The 22,848-nt window shown below is 62.3% G+C and overlaps 1 protein-coding gene across 1 annotated transcript in view; it reads left to right on the plus strand.

Annotated features, from left to right (window-relative positions):
- The first annotated feature begins 1,429 nt into the window (after positions 1-1,429).
- The window catches only part of LOC119090387 (serine/threonine-protein kinase NLK-like), a 38,695-nt gene continuing 17,276 nt past the window's right edge, over positions 1,430-22,848 (plus strand). Inside the window, 4 exon segments of the mRNA XM_037213184.1 lie at positions 1,430-1,564; positions 5,603-5,799; positions 14,144-14,273; positions 16,347-16,402. Coding sequence (XP_037069079.1) covers positions 5,630-5,799; positions 14,144-14,273; positions 16,347-16,402 — 356 coding nt within the window. The 5' untranslated portion in view covers positions 1,430-1,564; positions 5,603-5,629.

Genomic DNA, 22,848 nt, shown 5'->3' on the forward strand with positions numbered 1-22,848 from the left:
ACAAGCAACCGGTTTGCGTTAGATAGGAAGTTGTAGGGCGATCTCAATAAAATCATCTTCGCTAAATGGACAAAAACGTCATCATTCTTTCATGTTAGTGGCATGACCACTGGTAACAAAGCACCGTATATGCTTAAGTCCCTTTAGTGACACTGGTTTTTGGTATTTACCACAGGCAGCCAGGATGTCAGAGCATTAATGAGGGCATGTCCGTGATATCCCCTACAGGCATTTTGGTGAAGACCAGTCAATATCTTGTCTAGATACACATGACCCACGTGACCATGGTCTGAACCACAGTGCCCCAACCTGACTCCAAACAAAGACCCAAGACCACTGAAGCGTGACTGATCTAATCACGCCATTCAAAATTAATTTGCTGCATAACAAAACAAGGCTTGCAAAGCTGGCGTATGATGGCATCAGTTTCGAAACAAAAATTGTTTTGATGAAAGAGGAAGGAACGCATGCGATCCAAGTGGAAGTGAGAAATTGGTGCCTATGCTGGCCATAATCATCTAGTCATGGCAGTTGCGTAGCCTATAACTTATTCATTTCCGTATTATTAACATAATTTTGCAACTGAAGCCCCCGTTGTATAAAATTCACATCTCAGGAAAAAAGTAACTTCACGAAAATAAGAAACTTTTTTCACTTACGTCGTGAAATATATCAGAGACTTGTAATTTTAAACCTGCATGTTACTCTACCAAGATTGTCATGTAGGATCCTTTTTCACCAACCTTGAAACAACGTTGCTCGTAGTTCGTGCCGTAACAGCTTTCAAGGTGACGTCCTTTGCAAAGAAATACATGAATCTTCTAAATCGTGAAGTCTCATACTTATTTAGCTATACAGTGGCCAGACTTTCTGTGGTAGTGGATGACTACTGCTGTGACCTAGCAAAGCGCGGTCTTACTGAACACTTTTGCACTGCGTAATAAAGGCGCCATTTGGTCTTCAGCACATCAACAATGGAAGTCATTTTGAATTACCACCGCATACCAACTGTTGTTCATAAATGGGATGTGATTACAACCATTCAAGCAAATACATTTCGGCTGTACTTTTGGCAAGAGCCGTGCTGCTTCATGATGTGATTGCGGTGGGCGGAGTTTTCTCCGATCGGTAGCCGCATTAGCCAGAGCCGAACACCAGTTCTTCGTAGAATCTGCGCTTTGCGCATGCGCCAAGTTTTATCCACAGCGGTGCGGAGATTGCTTTACTTTACTCGTAGTCCACTCCTCCGGAGTGGTGATAGCTGTCAGTGGCGGCGCCTGGGTTAGCCCGTCGGGGGTTCAAGAGACAGGGAAAAGGTGCCTCGCCGCACTTAGAGCCAGAGGCTGACTGGGAGCAGGGGAGTGAGTGCGCGGCGCGCTCGGGTGAGGCATTGTGCTGGAGCGGTGGGTGGTTGCTGGTGCTCGTCCGTGGGAGCGTGGCGCGTTGTGAAAGTTCCCTTTGTGCCGAGATCGTCGGTGTCTGCCCTGCGACCTGAACAGATCTACCACCTCGAGTCGGACCACTTTGTGCAGTCTGAGAAGCGTGAGCGTGTAATCACCAGCAGGTTAGTGTTGATCTTTGATACTCTGTGTTATATTTCCTATTTGTGGCCTCGTGGACCTTACATTTTGGTTGCCACTTAATGCCAATGTGTGCTCTCTGTATCCATGATGCATTTACTATGTGTAACAGAGTGGAGACCTATGAGAGCAGTTGAACTGTGGCTTTCTTCCTTCACATTGGGGCATGATATTATGTCGTGGTGTAGGTGTCTGTAACATCACCAATGCCTGTCAAAAGCCACATCTGGCCACACCTTTAGTTGATGTTGGTCATATCACTACTTGGTAATCCTGCTATGCTTCAAAAATGCACATTTTACTGGCAGCAGCAGCACCTGTGACATCAATCAGCCAACATTTTATTACATGTATAGTGGTAATCTGTGTGCTCAGAGTTTGATGCATGGTTACCACCAACTTCAGCACATAGTGAGCCAAGTTCCAAGGAATTATGCGATTTCAAAACTGATGCCATGCAGTTATGTTTGAAAGTGTTGCACACACAATAACTTGATAGTTCAGTGCAGAATGGCCTGACCTGAGTATGATGCTTGCAAGCACACAGTTAAGCTCATCAATGTCTTGTAAACATCCCGCATAGAAGATTATCTTTGCTGGCAGGGATGCCTGCCTTTACTTATCGGTAGGTAGGTGTCTACTGGTTTAAGCACATTATGTGAACACTGATGTCACAAGGTTAGTTTCTCATCTTGTTAGGTCCATCTTGCAATCTGTTAGGAGGCTAAGGTACTGTTGCAAAATGTGTGTGCAGAGATTTGAGCTGTATTATGAAAATTTAACTCCACTGTTAACCATTCTACTATAATTATAGGCTTATAAAAGCAGGGAAGTAGCAACAAAAGTCTTATGTTCACTCATACTGGGGTCCTTTAAGGAATCATTTGATTTGTTGTATTATCAGTTGGGTATCTTATCTTTTTAATTATGTCATGGAATGTTGGGTGTGCTTTTCATGTTATTTGCATTATGATGAAATTGGGTCAAATGTAATCCTAAGATATTGCATTCTTAGTGTTGTTCTAAAACTACAATGACTCAGAAAGGTAATTCTTGGATTATTAAGTTATGAAGCTATCAGCCATCAGTTCATCACAAAATCAGTTAACCAGCAAGCCACTGGAGTCAGGTCAGTTAAAAGTGGCCCCCAAAACTGGCTGTTTGCAACCAAACTGTTATTAGATACTGCTTTCCCATAAAACCTAGATGCAATTATGATGCCAGGCCAATGTAAGGTTGATGTGTTACACTCTATTCTTTGTTTTGCCCTGAATCTGGTTATCAGCCTTTGCTGCTTAGACACCAAGTTGCTCAAATTGTCCCATGTGCTAGCATGCCAACCATGGCAGGTTTCCACAAAACAGGTTTGGGTCAGTGATGCAGCTCAAGATGTGAGGCATTGAAGCTGCCTGAAGTATCTCATTGGCAACTTACATTTCTGCTGGAGTTCATACACTCAGATATGTGTGACCCTTTGCACTAAGTGCTGATAGTCCTGTGGCAGGATGTTAAGAAGCGTTAGCAGCACACGTGACAATGGAATTTTGGCTACTTTTCAGCTTTATCTTCCAGGCTTAGGCTTGAGCAACTGTCCAGTCCAGGTCACCAAGCCATTTCATTCAATACTTCAACTAGGAGCCCACTCAAAAGATTGCTTCCCAAAGGTCTAGGAGATGGCACTAATTAGCGTGGCAGATGCTATTACCAGGCAGTCTGGGACAGCCCATTGGAAACTTCCCCATGGTAGCAGGCTGACTATCACTAGTTGCAAACTCTTGGGTATGGCATTAGCCTTTGTGAAGATAATGTAAAAAGAATGTTAATGTGCTGTTTAGATATTGGTGCTTAGTATATGTTATGCTTTTTTAGTGTGAAGTTAGTGGAAGTCTATATCAGTCAGATAGGTATCATATTTGTAAACATTTTGTTGGAGCCCCCTCCCCCAAACAATCCCAGTAGCCAATTAACATGGAACCATACAGGATCCTGGATCCACCCTTGCAGTGCAGGCACATAAAGGGATACTAGTGATAATCATCAAATGTTTGTCATAATAGTGATATAGGTTCACTTCTTATGCCTGCTGGCTGGCCTTAATTGGCTTACCAAGATACAGGCAGGTGGCCTGGCATGAAATTGATGCTTGCCACTCCAATTTTTTAGTCAGCCATTGATAAAATGATAGATAAATAATTCAGAGATTAGTGGCCTGTTGGAAACATACAGAAGATAAATAATTCAAAGATTAGTGGCTTGTTGGAAACATACAGACCACTAGTTTAGATCCCACCATCACAGTAAGCAGTTGTTTTTTCAAAAACAGTTTCCAAAAATATGTTCTGTAATATGGAACTTGGAGCCATGGCACAGGCCCTGTGTCTGCTTGTTTGGTGTGGCACAGACCCAGTGTCGGCTTGGCTGGCATGGCCAATCACCACCTGGGCATCAGTTTTATTTTGCCATATATAGTTTCTGGAACACAAACCCACCTGCCTACTATACAGTGGCCATATGTCTAGTTTGCCACCAACTTGACAACAGGGATGGGTGCAGTGGCTTCTTTGAACCGCAGTGTTTTTTTCTTTATCACAAGTTTGAAGCGATGCCAAATTGCACAGATTTGCTGTTGCAAGCCACTTTGTTTGGAAACTCAGATGGTTTGGCCATTAAGCTCATGAAGTCACAGCATTGAGTTGTTTTCTGTCCTGTGCGACATTCACCCTTCAGTGTTCTTCAGGTCATCCTGTCCTGTTGCGGCAGGCAGACCTGCAAAGCTGGCTGGCGTGTGTACGCGTGTTGGCGTAGATGTATGTCTGTGTGTGTGCTTTGGCTTGTGCTGTGGGGACCAGGGGGCGGGCGGCCGGCAATGGGGGCGCCTGCTGGGCTGGCTCCGTACTCCAGCCCCGGAACTGGCAGCGGCCGCGTCAGGATGGCTCGCCGCGTCCTCGCTCCCCAATAAACATCTCGGCGTGATTGACGTGTAAATGTGTTTTGTTCGAGCGCTGGTATTTGCGGTGCGCTCATTGGACAAAAGAACTAGCTCACCTTAGCTGTCTGTCAATGACGACATTGGGGTGTGGCCTGTTGATGATCGCGGTATTTTGATATTGAGAGCGATTTGACACACAAATATACTCTAATTTAGAATATTTCGGCACCGACATTTTGTATTCACAAACGTTTATGTGTATTCGAACTCCCTTTTCACTACGGAGATTTCTCGGGATGCAATATCAAATACAAGTTATGGGATCAACAAAGGAGTCAACTCTTTCAGAATGCATTATCAAGTGAAATAATTGGGATCTAACAGAGGTAACAAAACACCGTCTATAGCAATGGCAACGAATCAGTCAGTTCAGTTATTCCTGTGAACTGACTTGCCCGTCTGCGTCCCGCTGTGTTGCCCTTCTTATGACCCGTGACCGGACCTAGACCGGAGCCACATCTGTCCACGTGTGGGCGGACATTACACCACTCTTGTGATGACATGTAACCCGACCTGTGACCCGATTGGCGACTCTGGTCAGCCTGGCGTGCGGCGCGCCGCCCCTCTGGTGACCTGTGACCTGACCTGTATTGGTCCGCAGGCGGCGGGCATGGCACCGGCCCTTTAATGACCCTGTGACCCGATTGGCGACTCTGGTCAGCCTGGCGTGCGGCGCGCCGCCCCTCTGGTGACCTGTGACCTGACCTGTATTGGTCCGCAGGCGGGCGGGCATGGCACCGGCCCTTTAATGACCCATGACCCGACCTGTGACTCGATTGGCGGCTGTGGTTAGGTCGGCGGGCGTCGTGCCGTCCCTCTGATGATCTGTGTGACCTGTGGCCTGAGCCGTGACCTGACCTCTCGTTCGTCGGCAGGTCGGCGGACGCTGTGCTGTCTGATTGTCTGTGTGGACCCGTGACCTGAGCCGTGACCTGACCTCTCGTTTGTCGGCAGGTCGGCGAGCGCTGTACTGTCTAATGGTCTGTGTGGACCCATGACCCGAGCCGTGATCTGACCTCTCGTTTGTCGGCAGGTCGGCGGGCACCGTGCCGCGCCTCTGATGGCCGTGGTGGGCACCCGCAGCTCCCGGCAGTGTATGATGGCGTTCCACGCCGTCAGCGGCCCGCAGAATGCCATCTTGGCCGCCGCCCAGCCCATGTTCGCGTCGGTGGTGCCGACCGACGCCCAGCCGGACAGGCCCATCGGCTACGGCGCGTTCGGCGTCGTCTGGTGAGTACCGCGGCCCGCCACTTGGGCTTCGGGACGGGGCAGCACCGCTGGAGACGGTCCGCGGGCCCAGTCGCGTGACGCGCGCCCGCCGCACGGCAGGAGACAGGCACGCGGGGCGGGAGAGGACGGAACGGGGCGTGTGCGCAGGCGAGGGCGGCGCACGTTCGTGGGAGAAGAGAGATGCTGCCGTAGGTAATATCCCTCGACGACGCAGGCAATGTATGGTTGAATGAACTCCGGCGAAGAGAGCCCATCCGGCTCCACTCCCCGGGGAGGCGAGCGCCGTCGGGGACGGGTGGTCGGCATGGCGTGGGGCGTTCGCGGGGAGCGATTACAGCTCACTGACTGGTGCGGGCGGCGGCTGGGGAGGAAGAGCTGGCAAGGCTCGCATCGGCAGGGGGAAACGGATGACAGTCGTCGGGTATTGATTTGCTCTGCTGAGGTTCAATAACGAGCGACACCAAATTAATAAATGTCGCTGATTTCGTATAAACGAAGCCATCATTATGCCAGCACGACCCCCGTTTGAACGGAAATGGCTCTTCCAGGTCAGCTGTGACCTTTCACCTGTTAGAAGCTACTCCCTCCGCCAAGACGGCCGTGCCCTGGCCCCGGCCCACGTTAGCTCTCCGCTCTGGGCTGGCGCCGCGACAGATGCTCCGGCTGCAGCCGGCGATCTGTCGCGGCGCCAGCGTGCCGCGACGACGTTACACAACGTGCTCCATCCGATGGCAGTGCCCCGTATCGTTCGGACCCGGGATGTAGAACTAAACGGCGGTGGACAGTGCACGCTGCAGCCGTCGGGCTGAGCGCAGGTGACCACGCCGCCTTACAAAGCGGCTGGCTCGTTCACTGCCGCCGGGGTGGTGGTGCTGCCGGTGCCGGAGTGCCCCCCCCCCCCCCCCACCCCCACCCTCCTGGTGGCGGAGGTGCGCCGTCCCGTCTGACACGAACTCTACTGCGGCTGCAGCTCGGCGGCGGCCGCTGTAACCATGCGGGGTTGCCTCGAGCCCCCTGCTGGCCGCCAGCAGCCCGCGTAAGCGCGCGCGCGCGCTCGCGCGGGTTTCGCTTTCATTGACTGCCAGCGCTTCGCCTGACCTCGTAACCCACTTCGTTTCCATACGCCAACTGGCGATCGGCGGAAAGGGAGAGCCGCGGCGGACTTTCTCTGGAGGTGCACGTGTGCGCGGCTTCGGCCGCTGCGTCCCTCTGGACCGGTGGCGCCCGGCCAGCCCCCACGGGGGCTGTTTTGTCGGGACCCGCCGCACTGGCCATCTGCCGCTCGCGCGCCCGGCCGGCCGACCCACCGACCGTCGGGCGAAAATAGGCCGCGGGTGGTGTTTGCGACGCGTCTCTGGTCCGGACCAGAGTTGTGCTCGCGCCTCGCTGAACGGCTCACTCGCTGCCGCCCCTGACGGCGGCGGCGTCCGCGTGCCGGCGCCGGCGCCGGCTGGCCGCCGGTCGCTGCCTCGTCTACGGTGGCCCACATGCCGCGGCACGCGTTGCAGCGCGGCGCCGACCGATGACGCAAAGACCGGGCGGTGGGCAGGCGGCGTTCGCCGGCGGTGCGCGGTCGGCCGAGCGACCTCCGACCGCCGCTGCCGCTGTCGACACGAGCCGAGCGCTGCAGCGTGTTGGCGCTCGATCGGTTCACAAGATGAGCGCCGCCGCTGCCGTGACCATCTAACCGAGCACGCCTCCTTATCGAACGCGAGGCCACGATCCGCTTTCGCGGCCGGCAGCCGGGCGCTGGGTCAAAGGCGAGGCGTGCTTGCCCGGGCCGCGGAGAAAGGCGGCGTCGCTGGGGTGTATCCAGCGCCGCCCGTCGTTCCACCAACTCCCGACCGCCCGAGCCGGTAGAGAGGTCGCGGGCGCACGCGCGCGCGCCGCGGCGGTGCGGCCCGCACGGGCGCGCGCCCCTCGCCCGGGTGAGAGGCTGGAGTGGGGTCGCGCGCGCCATGGCCGCGACTAACGCGCCCTATTTGCGGCGCGCCGTTCGGCGCGGACCAGATGTACGAGCAGCTGTCGCCGGTGACTGGGGCGTCGGCAGCGGCGGACACTGCTGGCGCCGGGAGCCGTTCGAGACCTGCCGCGCTGCAGCGGCGCCTATTGTGACGCGGCCGACTGGGTGCGAACCGAGCTGCACTGCCCGCTGCAGCGGCCGGCGGCGGCGGCCAGTTTCATCATCACCGGCCACGCGGCCGCGCGGACCCGGCCGGACCCGCGGCAGGCCCGGCGGCGCGGCCGGCCGGCGTCGCCGCTGACGCACGAGTGAGTCGGCGCCCGGTTATGACGCACGCCGCTGACTCTCAAGCTCCATCCGGCTGGACAGCAGCGCCCGCTGGTCGGCCCGGAGCGTGGCCACGCACGGCGCATGAGGAGCGCACCCAGCCGGGCTCTTGAGTGAAGGGTTTCGAGGGCCGATGGCGCGCCAGGTGGGGAGAACGGCGCCGGTGGCCGGTCGTCGCCAGTCGGACTGGCGTTGGCTGGCGCCGGTGCGACGCACGCCGACATGCGAATCACCGCCGCCGCGGTGGCCCTGATTGCTTAACCCAGTTGGTGGGCGGCCGACTGGCTGCGGCTGCGCTGCTGCGCCAGCCGGCCGGTCTGCGGCGGTCCGGACGGCCGGTGAGGTGATGTTGGACGCCCCGTGGGGTGAGGACGGCCGGCGAGGTGAGGACGGCCGGTGAGGTGACGTTGGACGGCCGGTGGGGTGACGTTGGACGGTCGGTGGGGTGAGGTCGTGACGGGTCCGCGCTGGCGGGACCAGTTTCGCCTGCGGTGTCTGCGCTTCTGTTCCGCCGATCCCCTGCATAGTTTCCTCACCCAATATGCATTTACTGTCTGTCCGGCGGCTCCTTTCCGGCTATTTTTCTGTTGTTTCCACCGACTTTCCGTAATCGGTGTCCTTTGCTCTCCTGTCCGCGCCATTTTCCTCTCTGTTCTCTCCCGCTCGTTGTTCTGTTCTCTTTCCTACCCGTGCTGGCGCAGCACGGATTTCGTCTCTCCATCTGGCGCGGGTCGAGTCCGTCTGAGTAATGGCTGATTAGGCATGGCCTGGCTCTGTTTGACAATACGATACAATTTGACGTGGCAAGGACGCCCGGAGCGACTCGCTGGAAGTGCTCGCTTATGAAACATTTCGTCATATCGCACGCCGTCTTGGTCCGCAGTTTGCTCCAGCGTCGCTTCCATGGAGTGTCCCACGGGACGTTTGCAGCCATGTTGCCTCTCGTCAGCCGACCATCGGGCATTGTCCGCCGCTGACACGCCGGTGACAGGCCCACGTGGTGTCCCCGTGCTGACCTCCGGCCGGCCGACGGCCGCCTCCTCCGCCCGCGCCGCCCCTTGTCGGCCGGCCCGGCGCGCCCGGCCGCTTTGTGCGCTTTGTGTGCGGAGGAGCGGGCGCCGGCCTGCGCTCCGTGACATTTGCCGGACGGGCAGGTGTGTGCGCGCGCCGCCGGCGGCGCCACCACCTGCCGGTGCTGTGCGGCGCGCTGTCGCGGCGGCCTCGGCCGGCCGGCAGCAGGCCAGCGCGCCCGGCCGGCGCACTGCGGCCGACAGCCGACCGGCAGGAGAAAAGGCGGGAGCTGACAGTCGAGGACGGGAGAGAGGCCGGGCCGACAGCCGCCGGCACGAGAGTGTCAGCGGCCGCTGGAGGAGGCAGCGAGAGCGGCCTGCGACCGAAGCCTCCAGCCGGAGACCGGAGCCTCCAGCCGGAGACGGGAGCCTGCAGCCGGAGACCGGAGCCTCCAGCCGGAGACCGGAGCCTCCAGCGAGACCGGAGCCTGCAGCCGGAGACAGGAGAGAGGACCGGTCGCATCGCTGCGCCACTTCACCCGGCTTTCCACACGCTGCTTGCCGGCCGGGTCTTTGTTATCTAGCTTCCTGTTCGGTCGTTGGAGCCTGTCGACGACATGCCTAGCTGCCTGTCGTGATGTCCCCATCCGGCCTGAACGCGCTCATTGTGTACGGCACCGACCATCAGATACCACTCCCTCTAGGTGTCTCTGGCGCTGTTCAGAGCGGCGCCACCATGTCCGGCGCGCCGTTCAGAGCGGTGCCACCGTGTCCCTCGCGCCGTTCAGAGCGGTGCCACAATGTTTGTTGGACGCTTGGCGGCTGCCGAGCGGGGCCGACTGTTTTCTCGGAGGCGAAGGCTGACAGATCACGCCGTCGTCAATGCCGCCGCTCTCCGCGGTGCCTTGTGGCGCCGCATCGGCCGCCGTAAATAGCCAGCTGTTATGAAAGCCACTCGCGGTATTGATTCGCGGCGCGGTTCCCACGCTCACGGCGGCCGTGTTTACGCCGTGCGTCGTCTCCGCGCCGGTCGGGCCGCCCGCTCGCCCGAAATGGCCCCGGCGCCCCATTAGCCAGCCGGCGGTAATCGGGCGGTCTGGGAGCCGTGCCGTGCCTGGCTGCCGGGAGCGGCTCCTGGCGGTCCCGGCGGGCCAGGCGCGGGCCGCGCAGGAGCGTCTCCCCCCCTCCCCCCCCTCCCGGCGGTGTGACAAGCCGGGAATCGGCGCGGGCAGCGCGGCAGCGTGACCGAGCCGTGTTTTGGCGGCGGGTGGCGCGCGTCAGCCGTCGCCGTCTTTGTGGCGGCCCGTCCGTGCACGGGAAGCCCTGGCGGAGACGCTACCGAGTATCTCTATAAGGCCGCCGCCGAATCGGAGGGGCGTCGTGTAGCGCGAACCGGCCGGGCCGGGCCGCCCCGCGGCCGCTGGCCAGGAATGTCCGCCGGACGCGATCTGATGGCCGCCGCTTCAGGGTCAGCAGGCGCCGGCGACCGCGCGTCCACGCCCGCTCCGTGGACAATGAATGAGCCGGCGCGCTGCTCCGGCGGCGTGCCGCTCGGCCGGAGACTCAGCATGCACGCCAGCCGACGGTAATTGGCGCGCGCGCGGCCGCCGCGTGACGTCACCGCGCGGCTCCCACGGGCCGGCCGGCCGCTGACGTGCCGGACTGGTTTTCGGGATCGCGGCTGAACAAAGGGCTCGGCGCGCGGCGCAAGGTCAGGCGGACGCCGCCGGGAACGGTGGCCGCCGCCGGCGCAGGGGTGGCGCCGCGACCGACCGCCGCCAGCGGCGATGACGGTGCTCGGCGCCCCGCGACAGACCCTGGCCGGCGGTGTGACGTCACCGGCCGTACGTGACGCGAGAGCAGCCCTCGTCCTGTGTCGCGAGCCAGCCCGGCTCGTGTGCGCGGCTCCTCAGCGGGCGCGGCGGTACCGGTGCGGTTTCTAGAGGGTAGGAGCTGGTGGTCTCAGCCCTCCCCGGCGGCGTACCCTGGCCGCCGCTCGGGCGGACGGGCCGGTCCCACGCGGCGGCGCGGCCGGCCGGCCGGTTCACGGCCGGTCTGTGTGTCGGCGGCACCGCTGAATCAGAGCCGGACATTTCCGCGCGGCGCGCCGGCCTTCTCTCTCCGCAGACCCTGCCGCCGCGGGCAGCCGGCAGCCGGGCGGCGGCGGGATCTGCGGCGCCTCGCCGCCCCGACCCCGGCGTCACGAGCTGCGGACGCGCGCCTCCCCGGGCGGGGCCGATGCCCTCCGCGGCTCGCAAAAAGCTCCGGTGCCGTCCGCCCGGGCCAGCGGCGGCCGGCATGTCCGGGCCGGCACCGTGGGAGAGCGATGCTCGCGCGCCGCCTCCGGGGCTGACGGCGCCACCTCGGAGGGCCTCGGTCCGTCCGGGTCAGCTCGGGGGCGGTGTGGCTAGGGCGTGTCCATCGCTGGCGCGACCGCACCACCTCAGCGGGGGGTTTTCCCGGCTGCCTGTCGATGGATCGTGCGAGTGCCGGGTGACACAGCGCAGCTGCCGGGGAGTGCGGTGGCGCGCTGACGTGTGAAGCCCAGGTGAAGGCGGGGGCTGAGTCCGGTGCGTCACAACTTACAGGAGGTGTAGGTTACGGACGCGGGTCGCCTTTGGAGCGCCGAGACCGGTCCATGTCGCCGGGAGTTGGTCAGGGTCAGATCGGTCGGCAGCTTGTCCGGTCGGACCCCGACCCCGGTCGCCAACGGGTTAAAAACGCAGAACACGTCGAGGTCGGGTCATCTTGACAGGGCCCAATCTGGCGTCGGCTGGGACGCTGCGTCCTGTCGTGTGTTCGGTGGCGGTAGGTGGCGCCGGTAATCCCTGGGGATCGCCGGGGGTCTATATATCCAACTGCGTCACCATTTGAGTAATCGTGCCTTACTTCCTGCACGCTGTGCGACCGCAGCTGTGTCCCGACGTTGGTTGTGGCGGAAGGGGGGGGGGGAGGGGGCTCCGGGAAAAGCCCCACTCCAGTTCGGCCCCCACATGGTTATCAGGCACCACTGTCCGGCGCCGTCTGCCTGGCGGCCAGCCGGGTCAGTTACACACTGGCACTGTCCGGCGCCGTCTGCCTGGTGGCCAGCCGGGTCAGTTACACACTGACGTGCAGCGGTCTTGACGCCGTGAAGCCCAGCCTAGTCGGGCCGTGCTGCTCAGCGAGGCTGCCAGCCTTCTGACGATCGGCGGCGCCCGGCCGGCGGGGCCGAGCTGGGACGTGCCGCGTCCCCGCGTCCCTAGTCGGGCTGGGCTGCTCAGCGAGGCTGCCAGCTGTCTGACGATCGGCGGCGCCCGGCCGGCGGGGACCGAGCTGTGGGCGGACGTGGCGTCGGCCCCGCCGTGCCGGCACCACAGGACGCGCCGCCGTCCCTGCGGCGGCAATGGACCAGATTGGGCGGCCCCTTCCGCCGTGCCGCTGACCGCCGCCATCCGGCTCAGGACGGCGCAGTCGGCCGCCACAGGAAGGGGCGCTGCCCGCCGTCGCGGCTGCTGCGGCCGCCGCCACCGCCACCGCCGGCCGCCTCCGCCACCGCCGGCCGCCTCCGAGTCCCGCCGCGGCGCAGGCGGCCGCTTTCTCCACCGGCCAACGGCACGGCGTGCGTGCTGGCTGGCTGGCGTAGCGACGGTCTGCCGGGCCCTTGCGCCGGCTCGGGTCGGCCACGGGGTGAGCGTCGCCGGCGGCCGGATGTCGACCGCGGGCGTCGACCCGCCGCCGCCCGGGCGCGCCGCGCGGCCGGCGGCGGCGCGAAACCCTAGCCGGCGTGCGGACGGCTTCGCTCGCCGTCGGCGTCGGCCGGGTGGAGCCGGCTGCAGGGACGCGCCGACAGCCGACGGCCAGCCGAGCCGTCGGCGGGCCGCACGCGGACCGGCCTTCAGCTGGCGGCGCCGACAGGCGGGGCGTCGCGCTCGAGGGTCGCCAGCTGGCCCACTGCGCACAGTTTGATTCGGGATGGATTGTCTCGCCCGCGATCCGGGCGATGGCGATCACACCGGCTGCACACGGGTGGGTCGTACGCTCGCCATTGGTCTCTGTCACGTTGCCAGTGTTCTCAGCGGCAGTTTGAGCCATTTGTGGGGCTGTGGGCGGCCGGGTCGGGCCTCGCCCGTCGGAACTGGGCGCTCGGTCGCGCCGCAGCTGGCCGGCGGCCGGTCGTGCGCGGCGTGCGGTGAAGGGCCGCCGGCGCCCGGCTGCAGGGCCGTCCGCCGTCCGCCGTCCGCCGTCCCAGGGTCATCCGCCGGCTGCCGGCCGTGCGCCCGCGCCCGCCGCAGCTGCCCCCACTCACCTTGGCCACCGGCAGCCCGGCTCCGCGGCGCCGCTTTTTACCGGCCACATCAAGGCTCCGGCGCCGAAAAAACGGCCTGTATCGGCCGCATCAGCCTTGGGTGCGCGCCGCGCGGGGCCGGCGTCCCCTGCCCCGGCGTGCAGTGTCGCCACTTCCTCGTCGGTCGTGCGGGGTGTCGTCGTCATCGGCGGCGGCGGCGGCGGGCCCGCCAGCCTCGGCGCGCTGGCGGCGTGCCTCCCTGCCGGCCCGGCGACGCGGGAGGCCGCCCGGGGAGGGGGAGCGGCGTCAGGTCAGCGGGGTCAGCCCGCCGCCGGGCACGCCGGCCCAAGGACGCGTTGAGAGCGCAGCACGACGAGCGCCCGCGCGTGCGCGACGCAGGGCGTGTTTGTGCGCGCACCTCCCGATCTAATTTTAGATGTCTGTTCCCGCGTGCGCTGGTGTTTGTATGGCGTGCGAGCATTGGCGGGACGGCGAATCGGAATGAGAGCGTGGATGCTGGGCTGGTGGACGACCGACGCGGAGGGGGCGTTGGTCGGGCGCTTGCGCTCGCCGCCACTGAAGAGGAAGAGAGGGGTACAGAAGGAGGGCGTCATTTGCAGGCGAGTCACGTCCTGCGGAGTATTGTGATCCCGCCCGTGGCGTGCATGGTCGGAACGCTTCTCCGGAAGAGGAAACTACGTTCCAGTCAGCGCATGTTTACAGCCGTGGTTATCATGCAGTGGGCGCCCAATGTGACGTCAGTGTCGTCGGTTTCAGGGCCGTCACAGATCCCAGGGACGGCAAACGAGTGGCGCTCAAGAAAATGCCCAACGTCTTCCAGACTCTGGTGTCGGCCAAACGCGTCTTCAGGGAGCTCAAGATGCTGTGCTTCTTCAAACACGACAACGTGAGTAGTTGGGCCCGCCGCCCAGGCTCGACAACTTGTCTTGCGCGCCAGGGTCGCGCGCGCCCGTCCGGCATGTTGCGCGGCCGCCGAAGTCGTGTCGACACTCGGAGCGACGCGCGCTGCCTCCCAGCGGGTCTACGGTCCGCCTCTCCGCCGGCCTCGCGCGTGCTTCGTATGCCCGCGCTGTGCACGCGCGCTGTGTATGTGCGCTGCCGCTGCAGACCAGGCCTGCTGGACGACGGCAGCGTCTGCTGTGCAGCAGCTGACGGCCGGCCGGCGGCCGGCGGCTGCTCTGTGCGCGGCGAGCCGTCCTGACGCCGGCGGAGGAGCCCAGCGCGTGTGTACCGGGCCGGCCGTGCGGCCAGCTGCGCCGCCTGGCCGGCCGCCACATGTCGGCTCTTTGTCCCGACACGGCCGGCCGGGTCCTTGAACCGATCGCGCTCCGCCCGGCTGGCCGCCGCCGCCGAGCGGGCGACGCGGCCCAGCTGCGCGACGCCACGCGACGCGATGTGGCCACGCCGCCGCGTCGAGCTGGGTGGGCTGCCGATGAGATGTGGTGCCGCTCCGGTCTGCCGGCGCGTGTTTGGGTTATCTGCAAAATAACAGCATAATAGACACGGCGGGTTTCCTCGCTGCCGAGCAGCGCGCGTTTGTGATGAACCCGATGTTTGTGTGCATTTGGTGTGTATAATGGAGCTCGTGTGCTGGCGTGGAAGGCCTGAGCTGCGAGGTTCGTTGTCCGGTGGGCCTTGCGAGGGCCAGTTTGTTGCTAGCCGCTGTTAAGCCCCAGCAATCAGCTGATAAGCTGGCGGAAGCCATGACCAGGCGTCCGCTGCTTCCCTATCACCCATGCCCCGCTTCCCTGCTTCCTTGTCGCCGATGCCCCGCTTTCCTGCTTTCTTGTCGCCGATTGTGGTCCCACAAAAAAAACTTCTGTCCGTGAAATGGGACGCCACTACAACAGAGGCTTCTGGCTGTACCTTGCAGCCCCGGTGACGCGGAGTAAAGCCTCCCGTGCCTTCAAGGCTGGCCTGCTGGTATATCCGCCATCTGAAGTGTACTGGCGGCGATGTGTGTTTATAGGCAGGGGTGACCGTGTGTCGGTCTGTGCGGGGCGGTCCTGTGGAGCGCAACTGACGGATATGACGCACGACGATCATTCTGACCCACTTGCACTTCAATTGGCGGGGGGGGGGGGGGGGAGACGGGACTTCATTGCCGGGTGGAGTTTGCAACGATAGGCGACACCAACCTTCTGTTTGTCTTTTTGCCTTACGCAACTCCCCGGCAAAATGTCGGGTCGAGGAAGGCCCTGCAGCATTGCTGCACCACTGAATGCGGTGGCTGGTGCTGCTTGGAATGTGTCTGGTGCAATCCTGGGTGGCCGTAGCCGATCAGCTTCGATATCCTGAACTTATCCCTGTAAGCTCACATGGATATGCCTCTGTTCACGCTTCAGGCATTGTTTCCGTCCTATGTTAATGCCCGTGCAATGCTATAAAACGGAAAATCTGTCCGTGTTATCAAACTGGACTTGTACCGTTTTTGTTTTCATCAAACGCATCTCAACATCGTCAACAACGCTGACTTTTAAAGTCGCATCAAATGAGATCTGTTTCTGTACGATTCATGAAGCTCTTCATAATGGGAGTGGTTTGACCCCAGCGGAGGTCAGGGATGGCTGCCAGCTGCTCCCGAAGGGAGAAGTCGTGGGAGATCGGCCAGCGCATGACATGCCTTGAAAACGTTCGACACCTTTTGTGACGCATCTCCGAAACCGCTCATCGGTACGGCGCCTGCCCCCCCACCCATCGTGCGGTTGGCCAACATCATGTCCGGCGGCCTCCGGGTCTACCAGCTGTGATCAGGGGAGAGGAGGGGTCTGGAAGGAAAACCCTGACTGAGGAATAAAGCGCCACCAGAAAATGACTCACCACTTGTGACTTACCGGGGTGGAAATGGATGCACTCTGGGACAGTATCGTCAAAAGCTGGCCTCAGCGGCTTTTCGGCTTCGACAAGATAGCACGAGGCGCGTGCACCGCTGTCGTCTGACGCCAACCGTCTGTTGCAGGTGCTCTCGGCGCTGGACATTCTGCAGCCGCCGCACATAGACTTCTTCCAGGAGATGTATCCTTTTCTCGCCGGATTGAGGGCGCGCGGCCAGGGGGCACCGTCCAGAGGGATGAGTGCTCAAGTTGGCCAGACGTCCGTGCCGTGGAGCGAGACGGCAGGGTGGTGCTTGGGCGGGGTGCTGAGCCACCCGCGCGCAGAAAGGTTCCTTCTGTGGCGGGGGATGCCTGGAGTGGACGCGGGCCGGGGGCGCGGGGCGCGCTGTTTGACACGCCCGGCTCCCGGTCCGGCTCGGGACACTCGGGCCAGCGGCGGGCGAGGAGGACCGCGGGCCGGGGTCGCGGGGCGTGCTGTTTGACACGCCCGGCTCCCGGTCAGGCTCGGGACGCTCGGGTCAGCGGCGGGCGAGGAGGATCGCGGTCCGGGCGCCGCGCCGAGCGCTCGAGACCGACAGCACGAGGTCGGGAGAGGGGACGCGGCGCGTCGAGCCGAGCCGAGCCGAGCCGAGCCGAGCCGAGCCGAGCCGAGCCGAGCCGAGCCCCGCCTTTGCAGAGCGGCGCCGGGCGACGGGGCGCGCCGCCGCCGGCCGCCGGCCGCACGCTCGTGTGCGTCTGTGCGCGCCCGGCGCGGGGTCAATAGCACGGGTGGAGGGCGGCGGCCGCCGGCCGGGGCGCTATCACCCGCTCCTCCCCCGGCCGCGGGGTCACCGCACCTGCTGGCTGACCAATCATCGGCCGCCGGCTGCGTCACAAACAAACGCGCGGCCGGCCGGCGCCGCCCGGGTCACGGGAGCAGGCGGGCCGGTGCCCGGCGGACGGCCGCGCCCCGCCGGCTGCGCCTGAGGGTCGCGCCCGCGCAGCCGCCACGATGTTTGCGTGGGGTTTTGTTACGTTTAGTTTATGCTGGTTGTTGTCGCGGGGCTTAGGGGGTGTTGTGAGCTCATGGCGGCATTGATCTGGAGGGTGCGTGGTTGATGGTGGATCGGCGCGGACTGCCACGTTGTTGATGGGGCAGCCGGGCTAAGCGTTTTGACGCTAATCGTTACAGCGCTTACGTGCGTTGTGAGATAATTTTCTGATACGCCCTACTAATACGACGAGTCATCACAGAATATCTTAACGGCGCTGATGGGCCGTTTCACGAGTTTTTGCCGGCAGAGCAGACCTGCACTAAATAACTGCCGGGCACCGGCTCGCGTTCTCCCCCTCCCCCTCCGGTGCCCCTCGCCCAGTCGATCGGCACGCCCCGCTGCGCCGAGTTGGCGCGGACATCACGTGGGGTAACCGAGCTCGCTCAATATGGATGAGCGTCCAAGCGCCGTGTGCGGAGGTAATTGGGGACTGGAGCGTGTTATCTGATGGTGCCGACGCCGGCCGGTCGGCGGCGGCCGCCTCGCACTCCCTCGGCACCGACGCGACACCGACACCGACCGGCCGGGCTGCACGGTTTGACGGCTTATGGCGATCATAACACGGCGTCGAACACGGCGACATCGCCGTCCAGATGCGTGAACACCACCCGTCGGCGGAGGGCTTGCGTGGGTCGTAAACGCCTCTGCGAATGGCAGCCTGTTGATTTGACGGGCAAACGCTGAGAATGTGCTGCGGTTGTCTTGGACGTCCCGTTGGACCTGGAAGCCGCACATGATGGTGACGGCCGTCTAGCTGTTCTGCCTCACGTTCACCAGGTCAAACGTCCGATGTGTTTGACCCGTTTGGCTCCGTCAGAGCGCGGCCGGACGGGCTGCCGCATCCCTGAGCCGTGTCGTCCATTTCGTCCGCCTCGCCCTGCCCCGTGTGCCCGTGCCGACCCGTGGCCGGCCGTCACGTGGCGGCGGCGGCGGCGGCGGCGGCGGCGGCGGCGGCGCGTGGTACTCCAGGTGCGTGCGCGTGCGCGGCCGAAGCCGGTGACCGCGCTGCGCTCCGGCGGCCGGGGCCGGCGCTGACGCAACAGCCGGGCGCCGGTCGAGTCAGCGGCCGCGCGACCCCGCGCCGCCCTCTGCAGCGCGCCGCCGCCGCCGCCTCCGCTGCCGCACGGCCGCCGCACGACCGCCAGCGGCGCTGATTGAGGATGTCGAGTGCGGTGGACAGTAGGGGGCAGGGGCGCCGACAGCCAGCGCAGCAGTTTTGGTGACTGCTCCTTTTTTTCGTGGCGAGCGGGTTCTGTCGTCGACACCGCCTTGTTACTGGCGAAGGCAGCGGTTTTGGACGTCCCGGAGCGCGGCGGCAGCTCTTGAGCGCCAGCCATCGCCGCTGTTCGGAGTTTTTAGCGGGCTGACGATGGTTGGATCACACTGCACCCCTATGTCGCCTGTCGCCGCCCCCGCTGGCTTGCTAGCTGCGTCATATGGCCCCCCCCCCCCCCACATGAATAACACATAGCGATTTTTAGCCTGCTATAGGCCCTTGCACGTGTGCGAAAGCGCGGGGCTTAATTGTCTGTCCCCTCTCCCTGCTGCATGAACCAGAAAATGGCGTCTGATTGTGTGCCGCTCGGCCGGAGAGACCGATCTGTTCTGATTAGTCGTCGGCCTGCATCAGTGGGAGGGGGGGGGGGGGGAGGCTGTCGTTCCCCCTGCCGTGCCGCGCTCTCCGTCTGCACGTGCGCCCGGCCCGGCCGGACCCCGTTAGGCGATCAGCGGGCGGCTGTCGGCGTCGCCCACCAGCTCCTGTGATGTGGCCGCCTGTGGACCGGCCGGCACGGACGCGTGTCGCTCCCGCCCCCTCCCTCCGGGCGCCGGCGGCACCCGCACAGGTCAGCTGGTCCCAAAGGACACAGCCGGTCCTGGCAGGTCAGAGGGACCCGGGACGCGCAGCAGAGGTCAGGATGTTCCCCGGAGGCTCGGCACCCCATATGCCAGACATGTCAGCCGGCGCGGGAAGGCCAGTCGGGACTAGAAAGGTCGGCCACACAGGGGAGGCCAGTTGGAGGGGTCAGATGTGTCTCGGGAGTTCGGATGGGCGGGAGAGGTCGGGCGGACCAGTGACGCTGTCAGGTGACGAACATGACAACGGCTCTGTCGCCCAACCCCATTACGATTTGGCCCGGGTATTCTCCAATTCAAAACGTGCCAATGCCACGCGCTAGTTTTGTTCAAATCACACTGGATCGAGGCTGGTGTAACGTGACGAGCGCGTGTGAGACACACCACGCATGCGGTGCGCAGGCCGGCTGGCGGTGCTGGCCGGACGAAGTGTGCCGCGAAGCCCAGGCCGCGGCGGAACGGACGCCCCTGCCCGGCCCGGGCAGGCGGAGAGCACCGCTGCAGCACGGCCGCCGGCCGGCCGTCCGACCCCCTGTCTCGGGTCTGCGGCTCGAACCAGCGGCAAAAACGGGCGGCCATCGGCGCCGCGCCGACAAAGGCGCGCGCCCATTGTGGCGTCGGGCGCGGCGCGGGCGACGAGTTATGACGGGGGCCGTCCTTGTTTCCACAAGGCTGCGGCGGACGGCGCAGACGCCGCCCGGCCCGGCCCGGCCCGGTCTGGCCCCGGAGACACAAAGCGGCGGAGCGGCGCCCCTCCACGTGGTGCGCCGCCCGCCCCTCCCGCCGCGCCGCTGAGAAAGGGTGCTGAAGGCGGGGCAAGGTGCCGCGCGCAGGTGAATAGCACGGCGGGGAGGGCGGGCACCGGCCGGCTGTTTGGCACGCCGCGACCGCTCAAAGAGACGCGCAGCCCCCTCAGTCGCGAGCGGTCGTCCAGGGGCCGGGCGATTCGAATGTAAATGCCATTGCGTTCCTTCGTCGGTTCTCGCCGCGTTCCGGTCGGGAGCCGTTCCTCTCGACCTCGTTTGATGGCGCGCTTGCGTCGTTTCATGGCCGGGCTGGTGTCGCCGGTCGAGCGCCTTGTTTGCGGGAGATTGGGACCGACCTGACCGACGCAAACAGCGTGTTAGCGGCACGGCGGTGCGCGAGAACGGCCGGCCTGTTGTGGCGAACCGCGACAGCGGCAGGCCGCCGGCCGCTAATTGACTGGGCCGAATTCTCGGAGGCGGACGGCCGCCGCCGCCGCCATGGGTCGCAGTAGCCGGAGCCGGCCACTGCCGGCGGTATCCCTGCCTGGAGATATGGCCGCCTGCACGCGGAGGTGGGGACGGTTCGGGAGGGTAGGGGGGGGGGGGGGCACCGAGCCGTTGTCGGCGTCGCTCCCGCTCCGGCGATTTAAACCGCACCGCAGCACCTGCCGGATACGCCGGTCGGTGCCCCCTGCGCCGCGTGTGCTCCCCCTATTTGTATCGACCGGCGGCGCGCGCCCCGCGCCGTCACCATTGTTCGTCCCGTCGCGACCGACGCGGCGTCCGACGGGGCCGTCGGGGGACGCCCCCCGCTCGCTCGATAGGCGGGCCGCGCGCTGCATCTGTCGCCGGCGCGCCGCTGCCGCCGCCGCCGCCGCCTCGGCGCGTTCCCACGCCGGCGTCGCTGCAGCCGCCGGGCGCCGCTGGCGCCGCCAACGGCCGCCATTTAAAAATTAAAGGGCTGGCGAGGGGCGTCCGGCGCTGTTTACTGCCAGCGCGCGGTATGCGCCGATAGGATCGCCGCCGTCGGCCGCCGGTCAGCGCCGCGCGGTTTTTGCGGCGGAGAGCGCGCCGCCGACCCGGTCGACCCCTTTGTCTCAGGCGGCTCGGCCACCGTCCTCGGCGGTCTTTGTGGCGGCCGGCCGGTGCGGCACCGGCGCGATTAATGGAGTCGACGGGCGGAGCAGGGTCTTTGCGGTGCGCTTTCGATAATTGTGTTTGTGGATGGCGATTGTCGGGCGCAGTTCATCATGGTTAGCTGTCTCCGCACCGTGTGGATCTTTTTATCAACTGTTACATCTGTCGCTTTTTCTCCGTGATCTCATTTGCCGTATCGGTGCAAGCCTTGTTCCGCTGACTTCTTATCGACGCGCCACGGTTGCCGGATGGGCTATTGATAGCGAGGGAACCGTTGTCTGGCAGAGACGAACGCTGCAGATGATCGTGCTCAACTGAGTGTTTTGTTCTGTTCGAAATGAATCGCTCATTTGTTGCACCTCTCACCACACTGTCCAGACACTGGGCCCGAGATATAGTTTATATCAGAGGGGATGATGAGCTGCTCAGCTATATTTGTCGAACTTTTTTGTTTGCTTGCTGCAAAGTCGCACGTGACACAGTAAAAGGTATTTCAGATGATGTTGGAAAGAATTGTCCCGGGCTCCTGGCTCTTCGACATTATGAGTTCAGGGTTCTTAATGCCGAATATGCCGACAGTTAAAGACCTTCAATGCGCCTAGAGCTTCTAGTTAAACAACCTTATCCAGCGAATATTGGTTATGTTGCCAATGTTCCGCGTTTCAGCATGCAGTTTGAATCACGAGTTAATGGCGTTTTACACAAAAGAAGCAGTTAAAAACCACAACACGTGAATTCAGAAAATGCTCCGAATATGGGCAGACACTGTCACCATGAAGTTATCAAAATAATAGACTATCCGAGCTTCCACATCCCGACGCCCGAACCACGGCCGTACGCCAAAGGCTGCATGAGATACGGGCAACTGAGCCGAAAGGCTACGGTAACCCATACTGGGTATTCATGTCCTAGCGCCCAGTGCACGATGCTGCTAAGATCTGCTCAGGGCTGCTAAGGCGCTGCTCAGTATGGGTCATCATGACATCACTACGTAACCGCCCGTGTTTTGTGCATTCCTTGGTGCATGATCTTGTACTAGGTGTTAGGATGTGGGAGCTCGGATGATTCTGATATCTTTTTATTGACAATATTTGCGCAGGCTCGCAGTGTGATTGTCTAGTGTGTAGTCTTACGTATCTTGGTTTATAATGTATTTTTTGTTTAATCGTATCGACTCGTGATCATAACCGTAGGTTAAGACGTTCGGTATTTACAATGCAAATAGTTTTTTCTTCTTGACGATATTTGACCATTACCTCCTGGCGAATGTAAGTTACCATAATGACTCTGAGCCCAAATGAGGGTCTTAATTAGTCAATTATAGCTGAGTCTTCGCTGGTGATTGACAGAAGATAAATGATCAGTTCCCTGTATGTTACGACTTACTTTCAATTTCACAAAAACGTGGCGGCTTGTGTAAGTCACCGAACAAAGAGGCTGTTACCTTGTTTCTCGTGATCAAGATAATTACCAGAAAGTTACATGATATGCCGTCAAGAACCCGCCCGCGGGAATTGCGTGCTGCCCTCTATTCGAACCAATACTGTTCCAGCTCTGTTGCGAGGAAGTTTGTATTGAGCCCGCTCCCTCTACCGTAGTCGTACGGACACCGGCAGGCTCGCTGTCTGGAAGGGAACGGTCCTCGGTTCTGCAGCCCCGCCAACCTGCCCAGTACAGTGGCGTAGTGAACGGTCGTCGGCTCTGCAGCCCTGCCAGCCTGCCGAACACAGTGGCGTAGTGAACGGTCCTCGGCTCTGCAGCCCCGCCACCCTGCCCAGTACAGTGGCGTAGTGAACGGTCCTCGGCTCTGCAGCCCCGCCACCCTGCCCAGTACAGTGGCGTAGTGAACGGTCGTC

The sequence above is a fragment of the Pollicipes pollicipes genome, unplaced genomic scaffold (genome assembly GCF_011947565.3).
Source record: "Pollicipes pollicipes isolate AB1234 unplaced genomic scaffold, Ppol_2.1 Scaffold_3087;HRSCAF=3621_pilon_pilon_pilon, whole genome shotgun sequence".
Classification (NCBI taxonomy): Eukaryota; Metazoa; Arthropoda; class Thecostraca; order Pollicipedomorpha; family Pollicipedidae; genus Pollicipes; species Pollicipes pollicipes.